The sequence below is a fragment of the Poecile atricapillus genome, chromosome 3, assembly GCF_030490865.1.
Source record: "Poecile atricapillus isolate bPoeAtr1 chromosome 3, bPoeAtr1.hap1, whole genome shotgun sequence".
Lineage (NCBI taxonomy): Eukaryota > Metazoa > Chordata > Aves > Passeriformes > Paridae > Poecile > Poecile atricapillus.
Window position 1 is genome coordinate 30086180 of NC_081251.1, and position 24043 is coordinate 30110222.

The window sequence follows — 24043 nt, forward strand, 5'->3', positions numbered from 1 at the left end:
TGGCAAATGGCATTCAAGCTGAGAGACTTTGAAAGAGGCATTTCAAGAGTTACGTGGCAGTATCGGCATGCCTGTGCAGGTGTAGAAGGTGGACACATTTTTTCCTCAATGAAAAGAGTTCTAGTTAAAGATTTTCTAAAAAGGGAAATTGCCATACTTGTACATTTAATTTTTCTTGCCAGTGCTAGCTTAAGAGTTATATTCACATATATAAGAATTGAGCAATACAGGAAGTATTTCCTGTTGCTACTCTCCTATGGTTACTATAACCATGTTAACCATAACATGTTAAGTAACATGTAAATGTTATTATAACCATGTTATGTCTACTTTAACCATGTTAAACTAGTTATGTTGGTTCATTTGTTTTTAAAGACCTCCCCTTTTCAAGGACTTAAAAATAAGTTTAATGACAAAGTATGCCATATTCAGAAATGTTCATCCAATTCCCATCCCAGATCTTCTTCAGGTTAACTTAGCAAACAGAGCTCTTGCCAAAGTCCAAAGATATTTGCACTATTCCATCCCTGTGTATTTTGAGTTGCCAATCTTTTCTGTGACTGTCCAGAACCAGGTCTTTTATTCTGCTACTCCGCTCCTTCCTTCCTTTTCAGAAGACATTCAATTTGTTTTTAGAATGGAGATGCTTAAAAGCTCTTCTGTGCATTCAATCTGGATGGTTTACTTTGCAACTAAAAAAACCCCATTCCCTTTGTGAATGTGGTCCAGAAAACTGCCTCTACTCTGTGTCCAATGGCACATATGAAATCTTTCTTCATCTCTCCAAAACTTCAAGAAAAATATGCTTGCTAACTCTAACACACTATTAATACTTGCAACTCCATGGACCTAGCCAAACACCCAAGTCTGTAGATTATTTATGCATAAAATCTAAATTTAAGTTCTTTCAGCTGATCCTTATATTTCCAGCAACTCCTCGTCTTCCAGGTTCACTTTTACACGACATTATCTAGTGAAGGAAAGGCAAAAATCTTGCTGTGGCCAGAACAGATTCAGAAAACTACTGCCAGAAACAACACTCTACGAAATCTTTATATCCTCTTAGGGTCACCTGTCCCTTCTCAGTTGAATCAAACAACAGCTATAGTCATGGTCTAGGCCTATCAAGATCTGCAAGCTTCCTTGCCCTTAGTAAGCCTTCTTCTCTACCTCCAGTATCACATGAGGACAGACTTGGCACTCCACATAACAGTTTCTACTACAACTCATTCGTGCTTCCTTTGTCACTGTGTCTTAACAGAAATGCAATTTCCACCCTCACAGCCTCCCTCAGAGTCCCCCTCTTCAAGCTGTCTACACCTACCAGTCCCACCTGTGCTGCCTCGCCCCACGCTCCACCCATTCATAGGCAGGTTCATGTACCCACTGCAATCCAGAACTGTGCCAAGGACTTCACAGAAATCATGATGCTTGGCACCACCACATGCTGCAGTCACACTGAACATCTGACTGACAACTTAGGAAGTAATTTAACCCATTTTTGTCTAAGGCTGACTAATTAGCAATGTCAAAGAAAAAAATGAGAGGAAAAGAATAGGCATTACCTGAAGCAGCAATGCTGAAACTGAAAAAAAATCGATTTTTTTAGCAATAAAATCACCACTTGACCATGAAGACAGTAACAAAACCCTCAACTGAACATACTTTCTTTTCTCCTGAACAGGCAGTAAACTTAAAATTTCTTTTGTAGTATTTCAGTAAGGCTCATCACTGTGGTATGTGAGCAACCCAAAGAAGATCGAGTTGCTCATCTGTATTAAACAACATTTGCTGCAGGTTGAAAACAAGCAGGGCTTCAGTTGTACAGAAACTCAGCTGAGGTTTCTGTTTGGCAAAGATGATGTATTTGAAAGAAGGCATGGACCCAGATTCCATTTGATATGGTTCTTCCTGATGCATAGATTTCAGGTACATTCAATAGCTCTTCTCCTTCCCCTCTATGGAACAAAAAACTTTTCCCTCTGTGTGCTAACGGGATTAAGTGTCGCATTTAAATTTCATCAAACTCCACTTTGTTCTCTAACCCCTTCTCTGAATTAACAGACTGCTGCTGAAGCAGGCACAGCTTCTTCTACCCGTTAATATCACGGACACGCTGTGGCAGGGATCCAAGCTCTGTTTTCCTGCAGAGGATATAGCTTCTGTGGAAGTGAACAATCTCCAGCGAAAGCTTAACACATCGTCCCATTTCCTCTCTTGGAAGGGAGTCTCCCAACTCACGCTCTGAACAAACAGAGTCCTGGAGCCAGCTCATGGACAGTGTTTACAGAAACAGCAACGTCACTGATAGGACAGATTCAGATACTTTGGAACAAAAATAGTTTGAAAGAAAGAGAAACAGCAGTATTTTTCTTTTTCCATGAAAAAGTAGCAAATTAAGCATTAGTCAAATGCTGATACATTTTTTTAGCTATTTCATATGGAGGTCTCCTGAAAATACACATCTATTTTACTGTGGTTAAAGTAACTCTTATGCCGAACAAAGGAACTGAGAGGTACCAATTTAGCAGCAGTTCTACATTTCCATCCCCACCTGTCCTCTTGCTGCCTAACTTTCACATGTGCACATGAGGGCCCTAAGTGATGCCAATATAAAATAGAGGAACACTTTTTTCTTGTGTGATTAGTTTTAAGGTTTTTTAAATGCACTGGAAAACTTTGGACTACCCAAACTTTGTGAAAATACAAAGGTGGAGTACCTAAACTATTTACAAAGGTTCTGGATTGGACCATCTGTAATTCCTCATACATGGACTTTGACAATCTTATTTAATTAGTATCAACCTTTTACCACTTAGCATGCTGCTAAGTATTAGTCTATTTTTATTTTATTTATTTTAAGGAAGTGGAACAATACAGTGATCACCAAAAATAGTACATCAAAATAGTACATGCTGTACCCTGTACTTAAACAAATAAATACAGAAAACTATAATCCAACGGTAGGATATATAAATATAAACTCTAATTTTCACAAAGTTCATGAGAATTATAACTTTTGCAAAACCCAGTCCATCTGGTAATTGAAGTGGTTTCAATCTCACAGTTACTAACACAGGAACAGAGCAAAAAGCTGCTCTTAGCATGCATTTTGCCAACGAATCAAACTTGTAACATCATATGGTCAATATATAACACAAGGCAAATAGGCAAAACAGAAAAAGGCACTACATTTTTTCCTTGTTTCTACCTCACTTCCAGCCCTACAACCTGCCTGGTGACTATGAGAGATACAGCTGATATTAAGCAAGAGGCAAAGAATTGCCAGTTAGAGAAAATATGAAAATCCAGGCTCCGTCCAAAAAGCAGGAAGGAAGAAACTCGAGGGTCAGCTGCAGAAGATAAGGGCAGAGACAGGCTCCAGCATAAGAATTTTTTAAGTAAATGGCTTGGCAACAGAAATAATATCTTAAAAAGTTTCTGTGCCCAATGCCTCCCACATTGAAGCTGCAAAATCTCATCCTGTTCCCCTCTTCAGGGCTGTGAATCCTGCTAACATGGAATGGTGCTACTCGTGTCCAGAGCTCCTCTCTAGACAAAAATGAGCAGGCTACTTACTTCTCAGAAGACCTAATTTGCAAAAATCCTCTTCTAGACCAAACCAAACACTGGAGAGAGGCTTAATTTTGTTTTGCAAGTCTTAAACCACCAGGAAAGCTAAATGGTCACATAGGAAAATAATAAGGTAAAATACAATTTAAATAAATAAAGCAACTGTATACAGTTCTGCTTATGCCCTTTCTAGATAAAGACGAGGGCAGGCAGATAGTTATTTCAGACAGACCCCATAATAACTTCCTGACCAAGCCAAGTGAAAGCCTGCCAACTATTAAAGGGAGAAGAAAGGGATGTAAGCAGCTCGGGTACTTCCTTTCTAGAGATACTTTTTACCAGCGCTGCAATTCTATGTGTCTTACTAAGGGAACTGATGTGTTAGGCAGAGTTCAGCAATATCCTGGTTTTATCTTCTGTGCTGAACACAAACCCAGAGAGGGCTGATGGCAAGTGGCACACAGGCTGTTTGTTAGGAGGCTATGTAAAATAGTGAGAACACCTCGTGATGGTGATTAAAAAGGCAAGGTGACTACTGTCCCTCCTAGCCTGACTTATGTTTCTAGCTAGACATACTCTACTTTCTCTTCAAGGCTGCAACAACCAACTTTTGCCTGCTCACAGCCCCAGCAGGCTGCACAGTCTGCACTGAGGTTACCATGGGATGGTATGAGAAATGATTCTGCCATCATCATTAGGCACTTCAGCAGAGGCCAAACCCCAAATTTCAGAAGCATAGTAATATATACACCCTCTTCATAACAAAAAAATCTCTCCTGATCCTGCTGATGCCAGTGCAAGGAAACGTTGTTCCCTAGAGCTCAGCAAAGTGACACCTCCCACCAACACAAGAGCAGTGCCAAGACATGCTAAAACAGGAACCAAGGAGGAAATTGAAAGTTAAGTTGGGTTCAGATTTTAATTTTTTAAACAAAAAAGTCCTTCATTCTGAAGTGATAAATGTGGAAGTGAAGATTAAATTATGTTCAATTTGACATCACAGGTCTTCAAATTCTTTGGAAAAGTATAAAGTTGACACAATCTTCTGCATTAGAATTTATTGCAACAACAGTCATTTCCATGAGAAGATCTGAAAGCACACACCTCATTTTCTAAAATGTAAATATTTTGCTCCTTGTTTTAAGTGTCTGGAGGCTTAAAATAAGAGCAGATATAAACCACAGTTAAAACCTGTAATATATACTAGCCTCCAAGCATAACTGCATTCAAGATACATTAGTTACATTTTTGGTCAGTTTAAAGAAATGTTTATCCCACCAGCCGATATTTCTCTCCTAAGAGGAAAAAACTGGTTCCACTAATCCATTCCAGCAAATTAAAGAATATTAGCAATATAAGCCAAAATGCAATCAAATCTAAGTGATGATTTATTATTATGATTTACTGCTTATAATGTAAATTAGAGAATATATATCTTCAGATATTATTTTCAGTAAAAAATTGATTATCTGCAAGATATCCTGTAAGAGTTCAAGAAATTTAGTGTAAATTATTACTCAATATATGATGGATGTCACAACTCTGATTTTAGTTCATGATGCAATTTTAGCACATCCTGTTTCTACTTGTATACTTCACACAACATAACAGATTTGCTGCAGCCACAGAAACATCTTTGAAAACTTAAAAATTACTTACTTCTAAGGCAAAACTGCTTTATCTGTACACGTTCTACTACAAGCTTCTGAATCTCTAGGAACCAAGATACTTCACCAGTATCCAAAACAGACAGCAGGCATTCTACAGATGGAATTCGGAGCATTTTCCTGTTCTATAGCTTTCATGGAGGAGAATATTCCCAGCAAGCGTAGTCTGCCATCAGTTCATAAAACTTCCCTACAAGAGACGCACCGACAATGACATGACCAAATCTATCACCCATGCCCCACAATGTCACAGAGTAAGTGCCAGAAGTCCGAAGGACTTAAAGCACCAATACCCTTTCTAGAAATATTTTAGATCTGTTTTAGCTATGAGTAAATGAGTATAATTACATAGTCAAGAGGAGCTGTAGACAACAAGCACTTGTGAACCCAAGGCAAACTGTGTGTGCATCTCAAGGAGAATACTAAGCCAGGAATATCTAAGCTTCAGCCTCACTGTGCAAGTACCTTCACAAACACCAAACATTCAGTTGGCAGTGGAGAAAACTGACATATACAACCACAGAAAAGTGGTAGACAGGCTTAGACCTGGGTCCAACTGACACTCATGCAAGGATGATTTTCATACATTTATTTCACGCTTGCAGCTTTTTGCCTGTGACTTAAGAGAAGCACTTATAACTTCTGCCCCTCAATGTATGTCCACCTGGCATTTTAAGGGCTTAACCAGTATTACATCAGTGATGCTGACAGAAGATTAAAAACATTCCAAAGTAACACTGTTCTCATAAGCAGCAACTGCAAAATGCTTATGGCAAAAATGTGTCAGGTTCCAAATTTTCATTATTCAAACCCTGTACTGAAACACTCACATTCTCCTTTTTCTAAAGCTACCATTTTACTAATCTGAAAAACCTACAGATTTTCCTGATGAGGAGGAGAATGCTCAGATTAGCAAACTTACATGTTTTTTTTACTATGGGTTTACATCTCCTTTACAATCAAATTTTCAGCTCGGCACACTGACACGGAAGGAAATGTAACAGAAAAAAAAAAAATCTTTTAACAAAGCTGCTATCTGCAGTCAGTTCCTCCCAGGAATGAAACACCCAACTTTCCAGGATAGCACCAGATATATTTGTATAAAATATCTTTGTGATAGAAATGAACAAAAGAACAACAAGGCTTCTTTACAGATTTCCTCATACAAGACATGAAATCCTTCTGTGCAGATAGTTGCCATGGTGCAGACTTAAGGGGAAGAGGGGAGATCAGACTTCTTGTTTACAGGTTTCCAATATGCTCCACTTGATCCATCTTGAAATTGAAACCCTTTAGCTTCCTGTCTTAAGGCTGTCAGATGGTAGAGAACAAACACAGTGTTAGCAACTTCTCAGAGCCCCCACATGTTCTGCACAGAGCTACAGAAAAACATCCACGTGGATTAGGTAGCAGACAGGAGGGACAATATAGTTTCAAAGAGAATAAAAGCCATACTAAATCCTGAAAGACTTACTCAAGGGAAAAGAGACTTACTCTGGGAATGAAATGCCAGATTATCTCTGGACATTGTCAACACTTCACCACAATGTAACACTGCATGGATCTATTAGAAAATACACCATTTTGACATTCTCAGGCAAAATCACGATACTTCTGAGAACTTCTTACACAGGTTTTATCCCAACAGGTATGCCTGCCTATTTATAGTTTCAAGAATAGTAAGACAAAGACACTTAGGGTAGGATTAAACTTGCAGTAAAACACCTAAACCATGCAGTCATCTACAGTCAAAAAGCCTACAGAGAGATTCAGCTTACTCTACAGCAGACATTTGGGGTCTAATTAAGGTAGCTAGACATAGGTAAGTACTGTCAGTTTAAATGTCCTGGCAGTTTCGCCTCAGCTCCTGTTGCCTCTCCTGTAAACCTTGTATCCATCAGCATTATGCAAGTTTTACCAACACTTTAGAGATCCTAGCTGGCACCTAGTTCAAGCAGGTGAACATAGGGCTACTATCCAAGCCCCACTGACTCTACCAAGGACATGGTCACCAGCTACAAAGACAGCACAGAAACTTGGTGCAACAGTATAAAACTTAAATGTTTTTCATCAATCACGAACAGAATGCATCCTTTATTCTTTTGACAATTGATAAGAACATGGCTATCACTTGTTGAATACTCAGGCTGCTCTTTATTGTGGTTTGGGGGCTATGCTAGAGATTTGGCCTTTGCAATTACTTCTTTAGGGTCCCATGTTTTAATGAAGCTGCCAAATATAATTTCTTCCTTAGATCCCTTAGTCACTTGCCAGAAAATTAGACGAAAACCTTTTTTGCCAAAACCTTCTATTTAACCTGTCTGCATGAACTGCCTTAACCACCTTTTTTCAGTATGGTGTAAAAAACCCACTCATACAGGACAGATCAGTTCTCCCATTCAGTCAGCAACCAGTCTGGTTTGGTCATATATTGTGCTTCCACTAAACATCCAGGGTGAGGTAGAAGCAACTACCTGATCCAGGATAATTCCAAGCTTTAGGAACTAAACGATGCTGTCTTTCTAAAAAAAGTATAAAATTCCCTGCATGGACAGAGATGCCTTTAAAGACCTCCAGAGGGAGATCCTGTCTAATTTTTAGCATTTAAATTGCTTTGAACATCCATCTTAGGCATCATCAGTGACACCACCAGCATCTTGCTACAGCCTCAATATTCAGTTCAGTCAGGTCAGGAAATCAAAACTTAAAAATAAACAGAAAAGGAAACAAGGCCTGTGACAACTTTCAAATTCTATGGCAGTTTTCTTGCTCTCTTTAGACTGCCATTTATTTATTCTCTGCCCCCAGTGCTTCTGTTTGCCTTAATCTATTTCTCTTTCTTTACCTGCTTACTGTTTGCACAAAGTGTAAAAATACTATTTTCCATGCTGTCACATATGCCTGGGAAATTTGACTAATGCCCCAAACCATTTACTCCCCACTGTTAGAAAACAGCCTAAACTGAAACAGTAGCATCTAATTTGTATTTGTGTTACCACAAGCACCACTAGAAATTTGAAGAAGAAAGAAGTAATACACTGGAGGGTACTGGTCTAGACTTCTTTCCACTATTTTTTTTTGGTTCTTCCATCTTCTGGGATTTGTTTCCACGGGTAATTCTGGCTGTTAACCCAGAAGCCTTCCTGACTGTGGTCTGCTGACAGAATTTCAAACCTTCACTAAGGCCAGACTGGGACAGAACAACTACTAAGTTTTAAACACTGGAGAAAGCATTGCCCCTTCATATTTACAGCCACACTTTTCCATTTATTTAACAAGCAAAAGAATGATTCTGCTAATGTAGCTATAACCCATTTCTCACATCTTAGAGATAAGGGATACTGTGCAAGAAAGGCATCCAGTGCTTCTATTGCTATACTCCTAACACACAATCCACCCAATAGTAAGAATATTTAAGAGAGCCACATAGTTCCCATGGAGAGAGAGCTGAGATCTTGTCAGATTCTATTCCAAATCTACTGAAAACAGAAGAACTTTTGCCAAGTCAATTTTGGCAAGTGTTTCCAGCACTATACTGTCTTGCCAAACTGCATTTAGATTTTGCTGGACTTGCTCAGTATGCTCAGAGAAGTGGAACTATTTGTTGCTGTAGAGAATTTGGCTTACTTTGAAGACCTGGAACATTTAAAAGATGAATCAGAGACTGACTAACTTAGGAATTTGATCTGCTAACCTCAGCTCATAGTGATAGAACATGCTCAGTGTTAGAAGTAATCCATAGTGCAGCTACTTCAGGTCTGAGACCTGCCAACTCTCTGAACTCTCAAATGACACTTTTAACGTGCCGGTTTTATATAGCCGAGTTCTATCCCTCTCAAAAATACCATCCAACACAAGCTGTAAGATGATGCTGATGATCCTCTTTAGGGGTCAAAACAGCACAACCATGTTTTATGAAAAAAAAAAAATCCATCGGCATTCTTTCCTGACTGCATGGAGATGAATCCTCTGAAGGCTTTATTTTCTGAAGACGTAAGTATCCAGTCTCTCTCTCAGACACAAAGGTACATCTCTTTAGGACACCCCAAGTTAAAGGCTGATCCCTCTCATGCTGTTGTCCACACCCTCACTCCCCACAGAGCTGGTCAGCGCTCTGTTTCCACCCTGTCAGTGAGGCATGCAGGAATGCTTTTGATCAGATGTATCAGAGGTACACTGGTGACATATTTTGCCTGACAGTCATGCTCTACTGCTTGACACAAAAAGCAGACTGAAAATATTCAAGCATTTCAAAAATGTTATCTGAAACACTTGTTTTCAAGCTTTTGGTACTGTTTCTCCCATGCTTGTCCATTCCACATTTTCAGCTTTACTAGCTTGCTTTTTCTCGCTAAACCAGACATTCATTCTTCATGCCTCCCTCTATTCCCCCATCTCCTGACACTGCCCACTGCCTTGCAATAGACAGCAACCCTGCCTTCTCTTTTCCAACACAGAAGCTATGTACTAGGTCATAGCCATGGTCCACCTAACCTCAAAGAACATACTGCCTTGAAAAAAAGTACAAAATACCACTTAGGCTTATGTACTGTCACTTTTCTAACTCCTCACTGTTATAAATTCTGCCTGGAGGATGTGTAAACATACCCTACACTTCTGGTCTCTAAATGTGTATGTGTGTGTGTTTTAGTTACATTCAAAGTGAACAGTACCACCTTGCTTTCTAGGAGATACAAGTAACCTACCATATCACCTGTTCCCATCTTCATTATACCTTTCCAATATTTAATTCACTTGCAAGCTAACAGGGATACTTGAGGATTTCTCTAGAAAAAAAACAAACACCAAACTAAGAGAAAATAAATAATCAAAGCCCATCACACTCCACACCCCAGGGAAACATACCAGTCAGTGACTATTCATTGATAGTTTTAAATCTGTTCACCAGATACACCATATCTAGACTTTTTACAATTTCAATTTTTTCTATCAGGACATTTGGGCTGCCAAATCCAATACTGTGGAATATATCATAAAGGCTAGTGTTTGTATGAGGCTATCAGTCTGCCTGACTTAACATGAAATAAAATAACAAGAGAATACAACAAGTGAATTTCATTTCCTGGGATCTACTCAACCTATCTACCTTGGTCCCAGTCCTTTTTCAGTATTTCTGTCCAAAACCATGTCAAGCTGACAGTCTATAAACAGTCATAAACTACTCACTCAGTTAAGCCCTGGCACAATTTAGTTTCCATCTGTAATCTGGAGTACACTAATTTTAGATTAGTAATCCACAGAGTTTTTTATATTACTTCTCTCCAATTCCTTGATACAAGTTTTTGGCATCTTCTAAACTATGTCCTATTTTAATAGCTCTTGTTAAACATCATCCTGGCTTGCTAAAGTTGAAAGAATGCCATCAACATTTGTATCTGACTACGCCCCAGCCTTTTAATCACAAGCCTGACAACTCTATAGAGTATTGTCTTTAAGCACTACTATATAATTTTGACTTCTACCTGATCATGAACACCAATATTAAAATCCTTTTGTGTCTAATAAAAATCTGTCTTTCTTTCTGACTGTCCAGCTGTCCTCCCTCCATCCATGACATTTTCTTACTAATTTAATACATTGCTTCATTATCTGCTAATTTATGTTCATGGAATAAAAGCTTAGACACATCTATTTAGGGATTTCTTGTGGCAGGAGAAAGGAAAAGAATATTTTTTAAGCGCTGTTTTTACCTCTATTCTCAAGCATTTTGTCTTTGCTATCTCTTTTGATTATAGATTCTTCCATGACTAGTTAGATTTTTGTAAGCCATTCAAAAGTGCTACATTTTTTGAGTTCTTATTTCATCTTTCCCCTTGTATTGTTCAAAAACTTTCTACCTTCTGAATTTCTTCCTTTGAGGAAAAAAAATTGAATTCATCTGACTACAAACGGACTTCTACAAGCAAAGATACGCACACATGAGGTAGTTATTCTAGACTGACTTTGAAGCCAAAGGAGAGAAAGAAGCAGGGCAACTGGGGACAAGTAATCCCATTCCTAAACATGTATCTAAAATAAAATATATAAAATTGTCGTGTAGAAAGGCCTCTCCTTATTCATTAATGTAAGCCTAGAACAGTGCAGCTCAGGTATATTTAACTACAGCACAGCTGTAGTAAGTTCAGCAACATAAATGCTTATCATAGGTATTTCCTACCAATTTTCACGAACAATTAGAATCCCACAGAGTATTCAACAGTAATGATAACCCCACTAGCCCACTGTGGGACAGAGAAATTACATTTCTAGTGGATTTCCACCTTAAGACACAACCATATTTACTTTCAGAATGTTATTAATTATTATTAGTTTTTTTGTTAAGAAGCTTATGTATTCAAAAAAAAAACATTTCTGAGGTACTTCACTGACTCACAGATACCTATATTATTGACCTGTCAACGGCTGCCACCTTTGCTCAGAACTGTACATCTACAGGGTCATAGCCCTGAGCCTCATCTAACAAGCTCTGCAGAATATATAAAGCCATTTCAAGTCTGACCTGTGTCTTTCAAGTATTTCTGAAGGTGCTTCTGTACATGCAAATTTCTCTTAGAAGACCTGTAGAATGTTTAGCAGACAGGACATTGTGCCAATTCTGCAGAGCCATTTGAGTGTTGCTTTATATGCTTTTCCCTCTGCTTCTAGTTGGGTCTTGCCCTTACCCTGTAAATCTAGGACCTAAGCCAATTTCCTTGCTTTCACTGCTTTCCATGCATTACACAGAAGCTCCATTTACTGGCTGCAGTGTCTTAAGGGACATCACTACTCAAACAAAAGACCAAAACCCCTCATAGCAGGTATGAGCATGTATTCAAGGAGACAGCAAGTAAATGTGTCTCACATAGGCTTTCTGCTATTTCATTTAAAACTCCTCTGCATGTTTTGAAAATATTTCAGGATGTTGATGAGGAACATTTATAGTTAGAGAATTAATCATTGCTCTGAATCCCAGAATCACATCAGATATCTAGAAAGGCTTTAAGGTTACATGGCTTTTAACAATCAAAATAACAGAACTTCACAGATCATTCTGGCCTCCATAAAATTGTTGACACACTAATAAGATCCTAGCTCTAAAGGAACAGAAGCATTTGAACTTAATGCAGTTAAACTAAGTACTCAGTTGCTTTATTTTTTTAAACCACTAATTTCTGAGCAAGTGCTTCAGATAAGCACATATTCCATTGAATAATGTCATCAACTACAGGTAGAATGCTAGCAATTAATTTTTTTAAGAAATTATAGAACACAAGGCTGGTTTACTCTGCACAGCATGCACATCTAGGCAATGGGTAGAAAAAACCCCATCCATTTGCACAGCTTCCTTTGCCTCTTTCTTATCCTTCTTGCCTGATACACGTGTGTGTGTGTGTATATACATATGTACACACACACTAATAAAAATACAAGGCAAAGTATATCATTCTTGTATAGTGGAATTTCTTAATACAATTAGTTTCAAGCATACGTATATACAAATATATATAAAGGAACATTAAGGATATACAAGTTGTTATGCAGAATGGTGAAAATCTTTCTGGAGGAAGTAAAATGTTTTCACTGTTCTACATAGAACAAAGCAGACAGCTTCCCCAGAAATAGCAGCACACATCAGAAATTCAGCTATCAAGTCTGCAAAGTCAACACTGCAATATGAAAATATTAATCCTATTCTCTAAGTATACAGAAGGTGAAGAGGGCAAGAGGAAAGAGAGTACTATAAACATTACTGTAAGAACCCTCTTAACAGCCTATGGCCTTCAGCAGAGTGCACAAACTCTTCCAAAGCTTTTACTACAACAAAGCAGTTAAAAAGGTTGTTGACTGATTAACCTCTTATTTCTGAGACCATGGAAAAAGGTTTGAAAAGGACTGAAAAAGTGCAGGTCCAAAACAGAGAATAACAGCAATACAGAACAACTGGATGTGGGAGTTATTTTATGTACAGGCTGTGATGAAGACAAAAGCAAGCAGTTTAAGTTGCATCTAATGAATAGAGGTGAGTCAAGGAAAGGCAAAGAGATGAGTGATATGGTGAAAGCAAAGAGATAAAAGATCTCTGCACAGCATCCTGGAAAGCTAAAAGCAGGCCCTCTGTCCTTACACAAGAAGAGTTACAAAAGGAGTGCAATGAAGAAGACAGAATGGCTCAGAGCTCCTCCAGGTCAATGCTCAAAGACCTACTAAAAGACCTATTACTGACTGAAATACACCTGGATGCCCAAAGGAGATTGCAAAAAAAACTGCTCTGAGCAATAACCCTCTCTTCCACTGATAGTCTTACCTTGCTACAGGCAGAAGTTCTTGAATTAATTTTCTATGCTCTCCACTATGAAAGGAGGTATGTATTTAATCAAAAGATGTAAAAGGAAGAGAGGGGGGAAGAAAAAAATATTTCAGCAACACAAAACAAAGTTACAGAAGTATTTCTGATTTATTCACAAGAAAAATACAAGTGCCAATAACAGGAAGCCTGAATTGGAGGAAAATGCTGGCTATCCATATTAAATTAAGAGATGTATTGTTAAATAAAAGCAGCTACGTTGACATCCACAGCTAAAAAAGATGCCTCAAGCTATCATCTGGAAAAACACTGTCACTGCATGGCACGTGGCTTCCTTCCCATATCCTTTGTTCATTTATTTGTTTCATAATAACTATTTGAAGCTTTAGGAAAAAACCAAAATAGCCTGTGTATGTCAATAGAAAAAAAAATGGTGTTCATGCATCTTGGTCTATAAATTACTGCTTAAAGGGGAAAAATGTTATATGCTAAATTCAACTTAATTCATTTCAACTCAAAAGAATCATCCTTTCTAATTCAGATTTTTTTAGTGATACAGGATTAATTAATCTTCTTTTATTCTGTTTCTAAACAACACAAGCACATTGTTTAATGCCTATTTCACATACAGTTAACAAAGAGAACTTCTCTATTGTGACGTGCCTTGGGGAGGCAAAGAGTTAGCTTCAGATAAGCATTGTCCCACCCCAAACCCCTTGTGAAGGGCGGCCCAGGAGTTTTGATTGGGTTTGAGTCCCTGGGGGGTTCTCCCTTGCTGTGTTTCTAGTGGTCCCTGACCCTGAACTCCACCCTCAAAGGTGGAGACCCTCAAGCGTTCTGTCCCTCAAAAACCCCGGCTGTGCCTCTGTTCAGGGCTCTCTGTTCTGGACCCGAGTTTGTTCCCATGCTGAATAAATGGTTTCATGAACAGAAGCCCATCTCGTTGGTGTTCCATGCTGGTCCCCAGAACCCTGCGGTTTCTCTGGACGTGATCCTGAGGTTGTGGACTACAACACTTCTCAAGAAACATGGCAATTAAACACACTTTTCAAGCAAAGAGTTAAAGCACATATCTGAACAATAAATGGTTTTGAGAGTAGCTTGAGTAGGAACAGCAGCTCAGTACTGAAAGCTTTCCATGCACATTATCACCTGTATTTTCTTTGTAACAAGTGCATATGTAGGCAGATGGATTGGGCCATTTCCAACATTGCCCTGTCATTTTAAAGATGATTTCCATAAACAGCATGCAGATGTAAATAGCGCTGGTTGATTTTCCTCTTTTACTTCCCTCCGTCCTGGTTGGCAGACACAACCTCTGCAGAGTCAAAACCAAGACCACTCAGACAAGACCTGTTCTTTTCTTTCAAACAGGGCTGGGGAGCAAAGAAGCTTTTTAAGAATACATTGTTAATTCCATAGATAGATGGATGGATGACCTATCCAAATCTGAAAGCCAGGGCCTGAAAACAGCACCCTGCCTACTCAGGGAGATGGTGACCTCAACAAGTACCAGGTAAGACAATGTGCACAATATTCAAGGTAAGACAAAGCTAGCGGCCAGCTGCTATTTCAGACAGAAAATAAGGTCCACTGCTCTAACACTCTTGTATTGGGTTTGCATGGCCAGGTTTTGGTAGCAGTGGAGACTACAAGGGTGGCTTCTGTGAGAAGCTGCCAGAGGCTTTCCCCATGTCTGGCAGAGCCAATGACAGCCAGCTGTGAGATGGACCTGCTGCGGGCCAAGACTGAGGCAGTCTGAGAAGGTAGTAGTGCCCCATGATGAATATTTAAGAAGGAAAAGAAGTTATTGTGCAAAAAAAATTTGTCTCAAAGAGGAGAGAAGTGAGAGTATGTGAGAGAAACACTATGCAAACACCAGGATCAGTGGAGTAGGAAAGGGAGGAGGTGCTCTAGGCACTGGAGCAGAGATTCCCCTGCATTTGTGGGGATGCAGAGATCCACCTACAGCCTATGGAAGAGACCCACACCTGAGCAGATAGAAGCCCAAAAGATGCTGTGACCCTGCTGAAAGTCTGTGCTGGAGCAGGCTCCCAGACTGCACCCTATGGAAGAGTGACCCATGTTGGAACAGTTCATTAAGAACTTAAATCCATGGGAAAGCCTCACACTGGAGAAGTTCCTGGAGAACTGTCTCCCATGGGAGTGATCCCACACTTGATCAGAGAAAGTCTCCTCTCCCTGTGCACCATCAGGAACAATCTGTGATGAACTGATCATAGCCACCATTCTCCATCTCCCTTTGCCACTGTGTAGAGCCTGGGAAGAACAGAGGAGTGGGGGAAAGGTGCTTTTAAACTTTGTTTTACTTCTCATTATTCTGCTCTAATTTTGAATGGTAATAAATTCAATTAATATCCCCAAGTCAAGTCTGTTTTGACAGTGACGATATTTGATGAGTGATCTCTTTCTGTCCTTATTTTAACTCATGAATCTTTTATTTTCTTTCCCTGTCCAGTTGTGGAAGGAAGTGTTAGAGTGGCTTTCACGGGTGCCTGGCATCCAGCCAGGGTCAAACCACCATAAACTCTTCTGAAGTTTAGCCCTAGCAGTTTTTAAGAGGTAGCTGGCAGATGAGCAGGTTACATGTCTGAAGCTGCTTTTTCCAAAGAAAACTCATGTGCATGTAGTGTGATTAGAGGCTGAAGAAAACAGTCTCAACACATTACTACATTTTCCGAGAGGAAACATGCTGAACTTTGAGACAGTACGTAATTCAGGAAGAAGAGTAATAGAATGGGTATTGAAAGAATTTCCTGCCAAAGCACAAATATTATCAATATGTAAATCTTCACAGGAGGTACTTAATGCTTTTGATATTAAATACTCTGCCTATGCAAGTCTTTTCCTATTGCTCAATCCTCTTCAAAACTATTGCGAACCTTTCCAGATGAGATTACATCAAGAATCCTCTGCCTAGATGGCATTTCTCAAGTGCATCCCAGTCTCATAAATTTCATTACAAGCTCACTTAGCAAGTTCTCATGGCTGTCAATAAAGCCAGTTTTAAGCCCAGAAAGACTCCTCTAAGCACTTGTTGTTTGTTAAACCACAACTCTTTTCATTACTGTTTTACTTTGTCAGCAGTAACACCCACCTCTATCATTCACAAATGTAACCTGTCGCCCATAATTCCCATTTTTCTTCTGCCATAAATACAAAAAATTCAGCTATTTCTACAGCTCATGTAAGCCTTACCCTGAACAACTATCAACTACCAACCACCTTGGCCCTGAATTAAATTTCCAATTATTTTAAGTCAAATGCTGTATTTGTTCAATTTTCTTTTTCTGAGTTTACTACAAGCTTTTCAGAGTCATTTGATCTTCAAAATTATTTGATCTGAGTCATCAGAGCTGCAAAACAAGGCTTTTTGGAAACCTCTGCCCATTTCACCTGCTCCATCTGCAAAGAAAGAAATCAACTTAAAATCACAGCTTCATCAGTGTCTGTCCTAATTTCAAATCCATATGCTATCCGACTAAACCATCATCTTTCAAGATATTTACAGCCAAATAAATACCTGGCTAAGAAGATATGTTTTTTGTCTTCTTACATTTTAATTAGCAAGCAATTCAAAGCCACTAAAAATGTCCATGCCTCTGCCCTCCTCCTCTCAGTCTTCCCATGTGACACCCACCCACATCATCTAAATTCCACTTTGATGCCACTGGTCTAGAATCAGACTGTAAATCCTTTTTGGGAGACCTCATACCTTGTTATGAAGAAGTGTGCAGATGATGTACAGTGCTAGTCCTAACGGGTCCTTCAAGCATTACTGAAATACAATATAATTTGAATCTGACAAGTTTACTAATCTTCACTGAATGCTATTTGCAAAACCCAAACTAGTGAAGTTACTCAAATACAAAACATGGGAGTTTTGACATTGCAGATACTGTTTTACCTACCTACAATAATGTTTTTATAAGAACTCTGACCAGGATATTAAACTACAAAAAAAGTCACAAAGTCCAGAAATCTTAGAGGATCTGCATCTTATGTGAAATGTAAAGGGACAGATTAATGCTTAGATTATGTCCTCTCATATTTTTATACAGACATGCACACAAACATTGGAGAAAAAAGGACAATGAGAACAAGAAAAAAAAATTAACAACACAACTCAGTTTACCAAAAGCATAGATATTTAACATATGTACCAAGCAGATGCCTATCTTCTCTATGTTCTCTCAAGAAGGAATTCAATATCACCTTAAATATCAGCTAAAATCAGTTATGTGCTACAACCTCATTGCTCTTTATCTGGTATGATAGCAATCACCCTTAAGTAGTGTCCCAATCACAAAAATTGTTCACTGTGTCTTATGGTCATTATTTCAGCACCAGGGTCCACCCACACACATAATTAGTTGGCAGCACTGGGGTTTTGAAATTGCCTCAATTGACTTCTAGAAAAGTATTAATCAACTTTTAGCACTTCCTGGGTTTTTTTTGGTTTTTTTTGTTTTTTTTTTTGCCAGGGAGGGTGAAGGGGAAGATCATCGAACCCCAAAAGAGTTGTGATGTTATGATACATCAGGGCTAAACCTGGACACATAAAATCTCCCTGACGTCCCCATAATTTTTCAGGGTTGGATCTCTTATAGGAAATAAAAATTTCTAATACTTCCCCCACTCCCCTCCCCCCAGTTTTGCTTACTGGTGAATTTCTAGTTTCCACAAGTCCTTTAAGTTCCTACAAGGCTTAGGATTTCAAATTCTAAATGAACCATTGGAGAGATGATAAAGATGTGAAATAACCTTGTGAAAACTTTCTAGTGGAGTCTTAAAAACAAAACCAAGCAACCTGTACAAACAAGCAACTCTGAAAACTTAGAACTGAGTTTACAGTTAAAAATATAACCCAATTTCATTTTTGGTTCTTCCTAGCAGAGATTGGATGATTTCTAGATATTAAGACACAGACATCACAAGAAAGATTAAGCAGTATGTAGAAAAGTTTGGCCTAATTCATATGCCTGTGATAAATGAAATAAGTCTTAAACAGACAGCTATGTTTTAAGTGTCAAACATTTCTTGACGTCTGTGGCAGTTGGCAGCTGCAAACATCCGACTGAAAGCCCCATCTGCTGCTTCACAGCTTCCAGTCGAGGATGTTTACAGTCGCTCACTGTCAACAGCAATACACATTCCTTGGCTGTTTATTTTATATTATTAACATGCAGAACCCTCCAAGCAGGTTAGTTATGATCACTACAACTTCTGTTGCTGTCTTGCTGCCTGCAGATGTACACTGGACTGTTTTTATAGTATTTATTAATGAAATAAAGTACAGCTCCCAGAGGAACATTTGCAAACAGCCAGGCATATTTTCTATTCAAGCATTACACTTCTAGTATTATGTTGCCTGTTTTACACCCAGTAAGAATTAAATAAAGACGTACAAAAAGAGCAACTTGCTTCCACTGTTGTATTTGTTTTTGTTCTCCAAGAGACTTGACCAGTCCTGTCACATTCATACAAAAACTGCATTACTCTTCAACAAAGTTCACTTATCAGCACAGCAGCTAAAGATAGTAACCGGCACAAAAATAGAACCAAACCCTTCCTAAGGGTATTTCACTAAAGTGTCTGGGATGGCTTCCTTCCCCTCAGAAAAGTGGATACATGGAAATTATTTTATATTAGAAGTTAGCTTATGCAATATTTGCTTCTAATTAAAACCATGGCAAAAAAACCCCCACCACCAAGCCCACAGGGGACTGTGAGGAAGAGGGAAGAAGTTGTACAGCAGGCTCTGCAAAGGCTTCAATGAAGTACAAGGTTTCTACAAATTATTTGAGCTAACCAGTTGCTGCTACTCTTCACGTAGAGTTGGCAGAATGGCATTTCTCACCAAATGAAAATGCCAAAAAGATTTGGCATAACAACGTCTCAGTTGTACAGTTCTGCTGTTTGTTTTTTGTTCTATATCCCATTTCCTTATTAAGTTAATGATGGGGAAAATTAAAGATTAATCACTCAACTATTTTTTTGAAGTCATATGAAACCGCAGCAGGCAAGCAGAGTGATTATATCACACTAATTAGAAGGTGTTTTTCCTTGAAAGTTTCTTACCCCCAAATGAAATTACCACACTGTAAACCGAGTAGGTTATGAAAAGACTGTAGCTGGAACGCAGAAGCCTGTGGCTTATTTACTCAAACTGATAAGTGTGAAGGATCTCTATAAATCACTTTCAAAACTCAAGGTTGTATTTTCTATACTAAGGTTAAGGAAATTAATCTTTCAGGCAGCAGGTGAAAACAAGCAGAATTATGCTAGGGCCTTTCCCTTTATTCAATATAAACTTTGAGCTCCTAAAGCTTCCTAGGGAATCACATTTTCTCAATGGGTCAAGTCACTAAGGAAACAAAGCAAACTTTATCAGTGCTGCACAACTCTGCATTCCAGGAATTCCTAGCACTTGGCATCTATATACCACACCACAGCCACAGGATCCACTCACCCTCTCCTAAGGAAAGCTATCATGACAGGCTATGAAATCCTCAGTAAGGTCCCCAACTTTTCACCAAGTTGGCAATATGAGGAGGTAATGGCCTTTCCTATGTTAGATCTACTGAAGAACAGAACAATAAGAAAATATATTTGCTATAACAATACTTTGGAATAAAAGGAAAAGAGTTTCTCTCTTGGCAAGTTCCATCTTATTTATTACAAGCCAGCTAAGAAATACACTTAAATCACCTTGTAAAAGAATATGCATAGAAAGTAACAAAAAACCCTAACAAAACAAAACAAAAAAAACCTCAAATGCAAAACACTTTTTTCCATTGCAGAATGGAAGTATTTCAGTGTCATGGGGTTACTTTACCTTTAAGGAAGTTAAAGTTGCTGGGGACTGAAAGGAGTCTCTTCTCCTGACCAATTATTGGTCATTACTGGGGACTGACAGCAATTTTAGCCATTGGAAAGGGAGATCAACTTGTGAACCCTACCTTAAGATGTAAAGTCAGGGCACTTAAGTTCTCTTTTTGTTTCCTGGCTGTGAAAGGTAGCAGAGCTCTGGCCTCTCGTTCTCTGCCTGGCCATGCGGCCGGGCAGGGGCCGGGCTGGGCCTGCCGTGTCTCCCGGCCGGGAGATGGGGCCTGCGGGGCTTGGCCCAGGCTCTGGCCGGGCCAGGCCGGTCCCTGGCTTGGCTGCAGTTTTTGCCGTGACTGAATTCACCAGAAACTGCCGAGTGAAGAAAGAAAGGGGCTCTGAACCTGCAGCAAGCAGAGACAGTGACCACACTCTCCAGAGGAGCTATGAAGAACTTTCCATCGCAGACAGCTCCAGCTGCTGCACCGGCCGAGGCCACAGAACCATCTACAAAAGCCTGGGCAAGATTTTAACTCTTTCATTACCCAGATGAGACTTGCAGATTAATCTTTTTATCCAGAGAGAGAAAGAGAGTGATCAACATGAAAAGAGACTTTATAAACTACCAGTGACAAGAAAGAAAAGAAGCTTCAGGAAAGGTAAAGAATTAAGAAGATGCTTTAATTAAGATGAAATATTTTTCTGTTAAAACTATGGAGATGGACAATGAAGTCCTGAAAAGAACTCCTTTTATTCATGACGGAGTATGGGGAGGAATAGAGTGTTCAAAGTGTAAAATTTAAGTAAAAAGTAGAGTGATTGTGATATAGTGAAGTGCTGGAAACAGTAAAGCGAAAATTAGAAGCCTTGGAGGGGCAATGAGAAGAACTGTTTTCTGGTGAAGCTCACAGAAACAGATGAAGAAGACTTTTGCTTTTGAATAACTCATCCTTAAAAATGCCATCCCTAAGCTCATGACCCATACACACCTCAGAGTGATGTGGAATGGGAGGAGTGGGCTCTGATAACAGCAGCTCTGGGCAGCTGATATCAGGGAAAAGGAAAACTATAACAAAAATAGTTTTCTTGTGAGAAACTCCATAAATTAACAGAAAGAAACTTCTGCTTCTCTACAAAGACTGGTGAAAAGACTGTAGAAGGAATTAGGACTGTTTAAACCATCAAAGTTCTAAAGTTTTTGTCTCTGTTGTCATGTGAACAAAAGAATGGTGGGTAGTAAGAGATGAAAAGGTTTTTCTGGAAGTTTATTCTGGTGTTCTTATTATTGTAGTTTGTTAATAAACTTTATTCCTTTTAAGTTTTGTGCCTGTTTTGCTCTTGTTCTAATCCATATCTCACGGCAAGAAATAAGCAATTTTTTTTGTTAGTTACTGGTTTAAAACCACAACATTCAGCCTAATTACACTTACTCATGACGATAAATTATCATTTCATTTGTAAATATACTAGCCTAATATCTATACCTTAAAGGGGGAAAATGTAGGATGGCTAAAAAATGGAATTCATTACATGAGGGACATTATATCAGCAACCATATGCAATTCCACTCCATATATGACTACCTTTCCATTTTAAAAACACAAACAGGTATCTGTATGAAAGTCAAAAGAAAATCAGTCCAAAACTGTGAGTCACTCAGTATGGACTGTTATACAGGGGAAGACAATGAGTTGTCTTTACCACTCTGATATTTAATTTGTAAAGTATTCTTACAGAGGTGTTTAGTAAGAAATTGTCCAGGACTCAAATAGCAATCAACAGGGCTTGATACATGCTGATCTTAATAAGGTGAAACATACCTGAACAGGTAAAATACACGTAACACAAAAGAAACATAATTCAAACTTTTCAATGTCTTCATGAATTTATAGTTAATGTCTCAGAAAGAGAAAAGGGCAAACTGGTAGCACTTAAGCCCTGTTCTGTGAAAAAAAAAAAAATAAAAAAAACTTTCCCATGCTTTTCTCTCATTCCCCTGAAATTTCTAAGTCAGATGAATGGATTATTGGTGGCAAAGAAAGAACTACAAAAGCAAACAAACAAACAAACAACTAAACCAAAACTTGCCAAGTGCTCCTAGAATTCGAAAAAGGGCCTCTACCTCTTCTGTTACTTTCCATATAGATGAGGTGACGGGGTAAGTCAGACAGGTAAAATAGTTTTTAATCATATCAGATTAACATTGGAATAGCAACAGATGAAAACACAAATTAAAAGCTACATAGAATTTGCAAAAAATTAACTCATGGCAATTATTTCCTAAATTGCTTTGTAGTTTACATTTTCAAATTTGCTTGTCAAAAACTTCAAGATCATCATTAAATATGGGAAAATATTATTCCTCCTCTTCCTGTCACTGACAGCAAAGGAAGATTAAGCACACATTACTTATATGAACTTGAGTTCACAGCTGTTATGACACAGCATGAGTATCTCCAACTGTTGCACATGAATCCAATTCTCCCAGCTGCATTTTAGCTCTTAAATGCCAGAAGCAACAGCCTCCCCCTGCACTAAGCAGACAGTTGCATACAAACAATTGAAATTATGCACCAAACGATACACAAAACATCCAAACATTTGGGAATGAGATGTCAAAACTCTTGGTAAAATCATTTAGTGCCTAGTTTTCTTGAGCCTCTTCCCAAAATTCTCTCCTCAATGTCTAATCATTAAAGATTTTAATCAGCTTCTAATCCATCCAAGTGGATTACAGTGCACCTCACTAGCAATATATCTGGTGAAAAAAGCCCAATAACTTACTCCTTGGATATCAGCTGATTCTACTTCAGTCCCCTTCAAAAGGGATACCCACATCTCCAGGGAGAATTACATTCTTCGTCCACCAAAGGCTGCTCCTCAGATTTCCAGGAATCTGAATCACATACATAAACAGAAGTTATTGTAATTCCAGAAGTTCAGCAGTTCAGATCATACAGTTCTCATTATTAGGACTGTCTGCAAGAAGTCATATAGCTTTTAACAACCATTATTACAACTGTGTCCTTTTCTGGTACTGTCATTTAAAACTTAGAATGTGTTTAAAGTGACACATTACTCCTGAACGCAGCTGTCTCTCAATCCATGTAGATAAAGGTTAACTGCTAAGGAAGCATAAGTATTCAGAAACAACCCTGAAGAATTTAAATTTCCCACCAGAGGTAGACATAATGAATTCCCATTTATTATATTAAGAAACATACAGATTACACAACCAAAACCACCCACATAATCAATCTCAGATTTAACATCATTTCAGTAAAGTGAACTCCCCAGACCCTTTAAGATGGAGAAGAATTTATTCACACAGTCATTACAGAGGAAGAAGGACATAGAACTCCTGTTATCTATGTTCCGATACACAAGACAGAACCACAATATTAGGAAAAACTGAAAGAAACAGATTGAGAAGAGCATAGAAAAAAACAAAATAAGGAGAACTAAAGTAAACCAACCTAAAACAGAGGAAGAAAACACACACAACAGTTCTGAAATCTAAGTTATGAGCACACAACAAAAGCAAAAGAAGTGCAGGATGTAGCACTTATTAACTGAAATGTATCTACTCAAAACGTATTATTTATCAATTTGCACTCCTTCTGAAGGTACTTGAACCCATTTTGGATGTGCC

General features: G+C 38.6%; 1 protein-coding gene across 9 annotated transcripts in view; it reads right to left on the bottom strand.

Annotated features, from left to right (window-relative positions):
• Window positions 1-24043, bottom strand: part of OGFRL1 (opioid growth factor receptor like 1) — an 88198-nt gene that overhangs the window by 57164 nt on the left and 6991 nt on the right. For 6 of the 9 annotated variants that reach the window (XR_009277122.1, XR_009277121.1, XM_058834158.1 and 3 more), the window contains exon 2: window positions 23176-23287. The exons of the other annotated variants lie outside the window; for them this stretch is intronic. Coding sequence is in view for 1 of the 6 variants with exons in the window: in XM_058834158.1 (XP_058690141.1) it covers window positions 23176-23229 (54 nt within the window). In the remaining 5 variants the exon portion in view is untranslated. The remainder of the gene's footprint in view (window positions 1-23175; window positions 23288-24043) is intronic. 9 annotated transcript variants of the gene reach the window in all.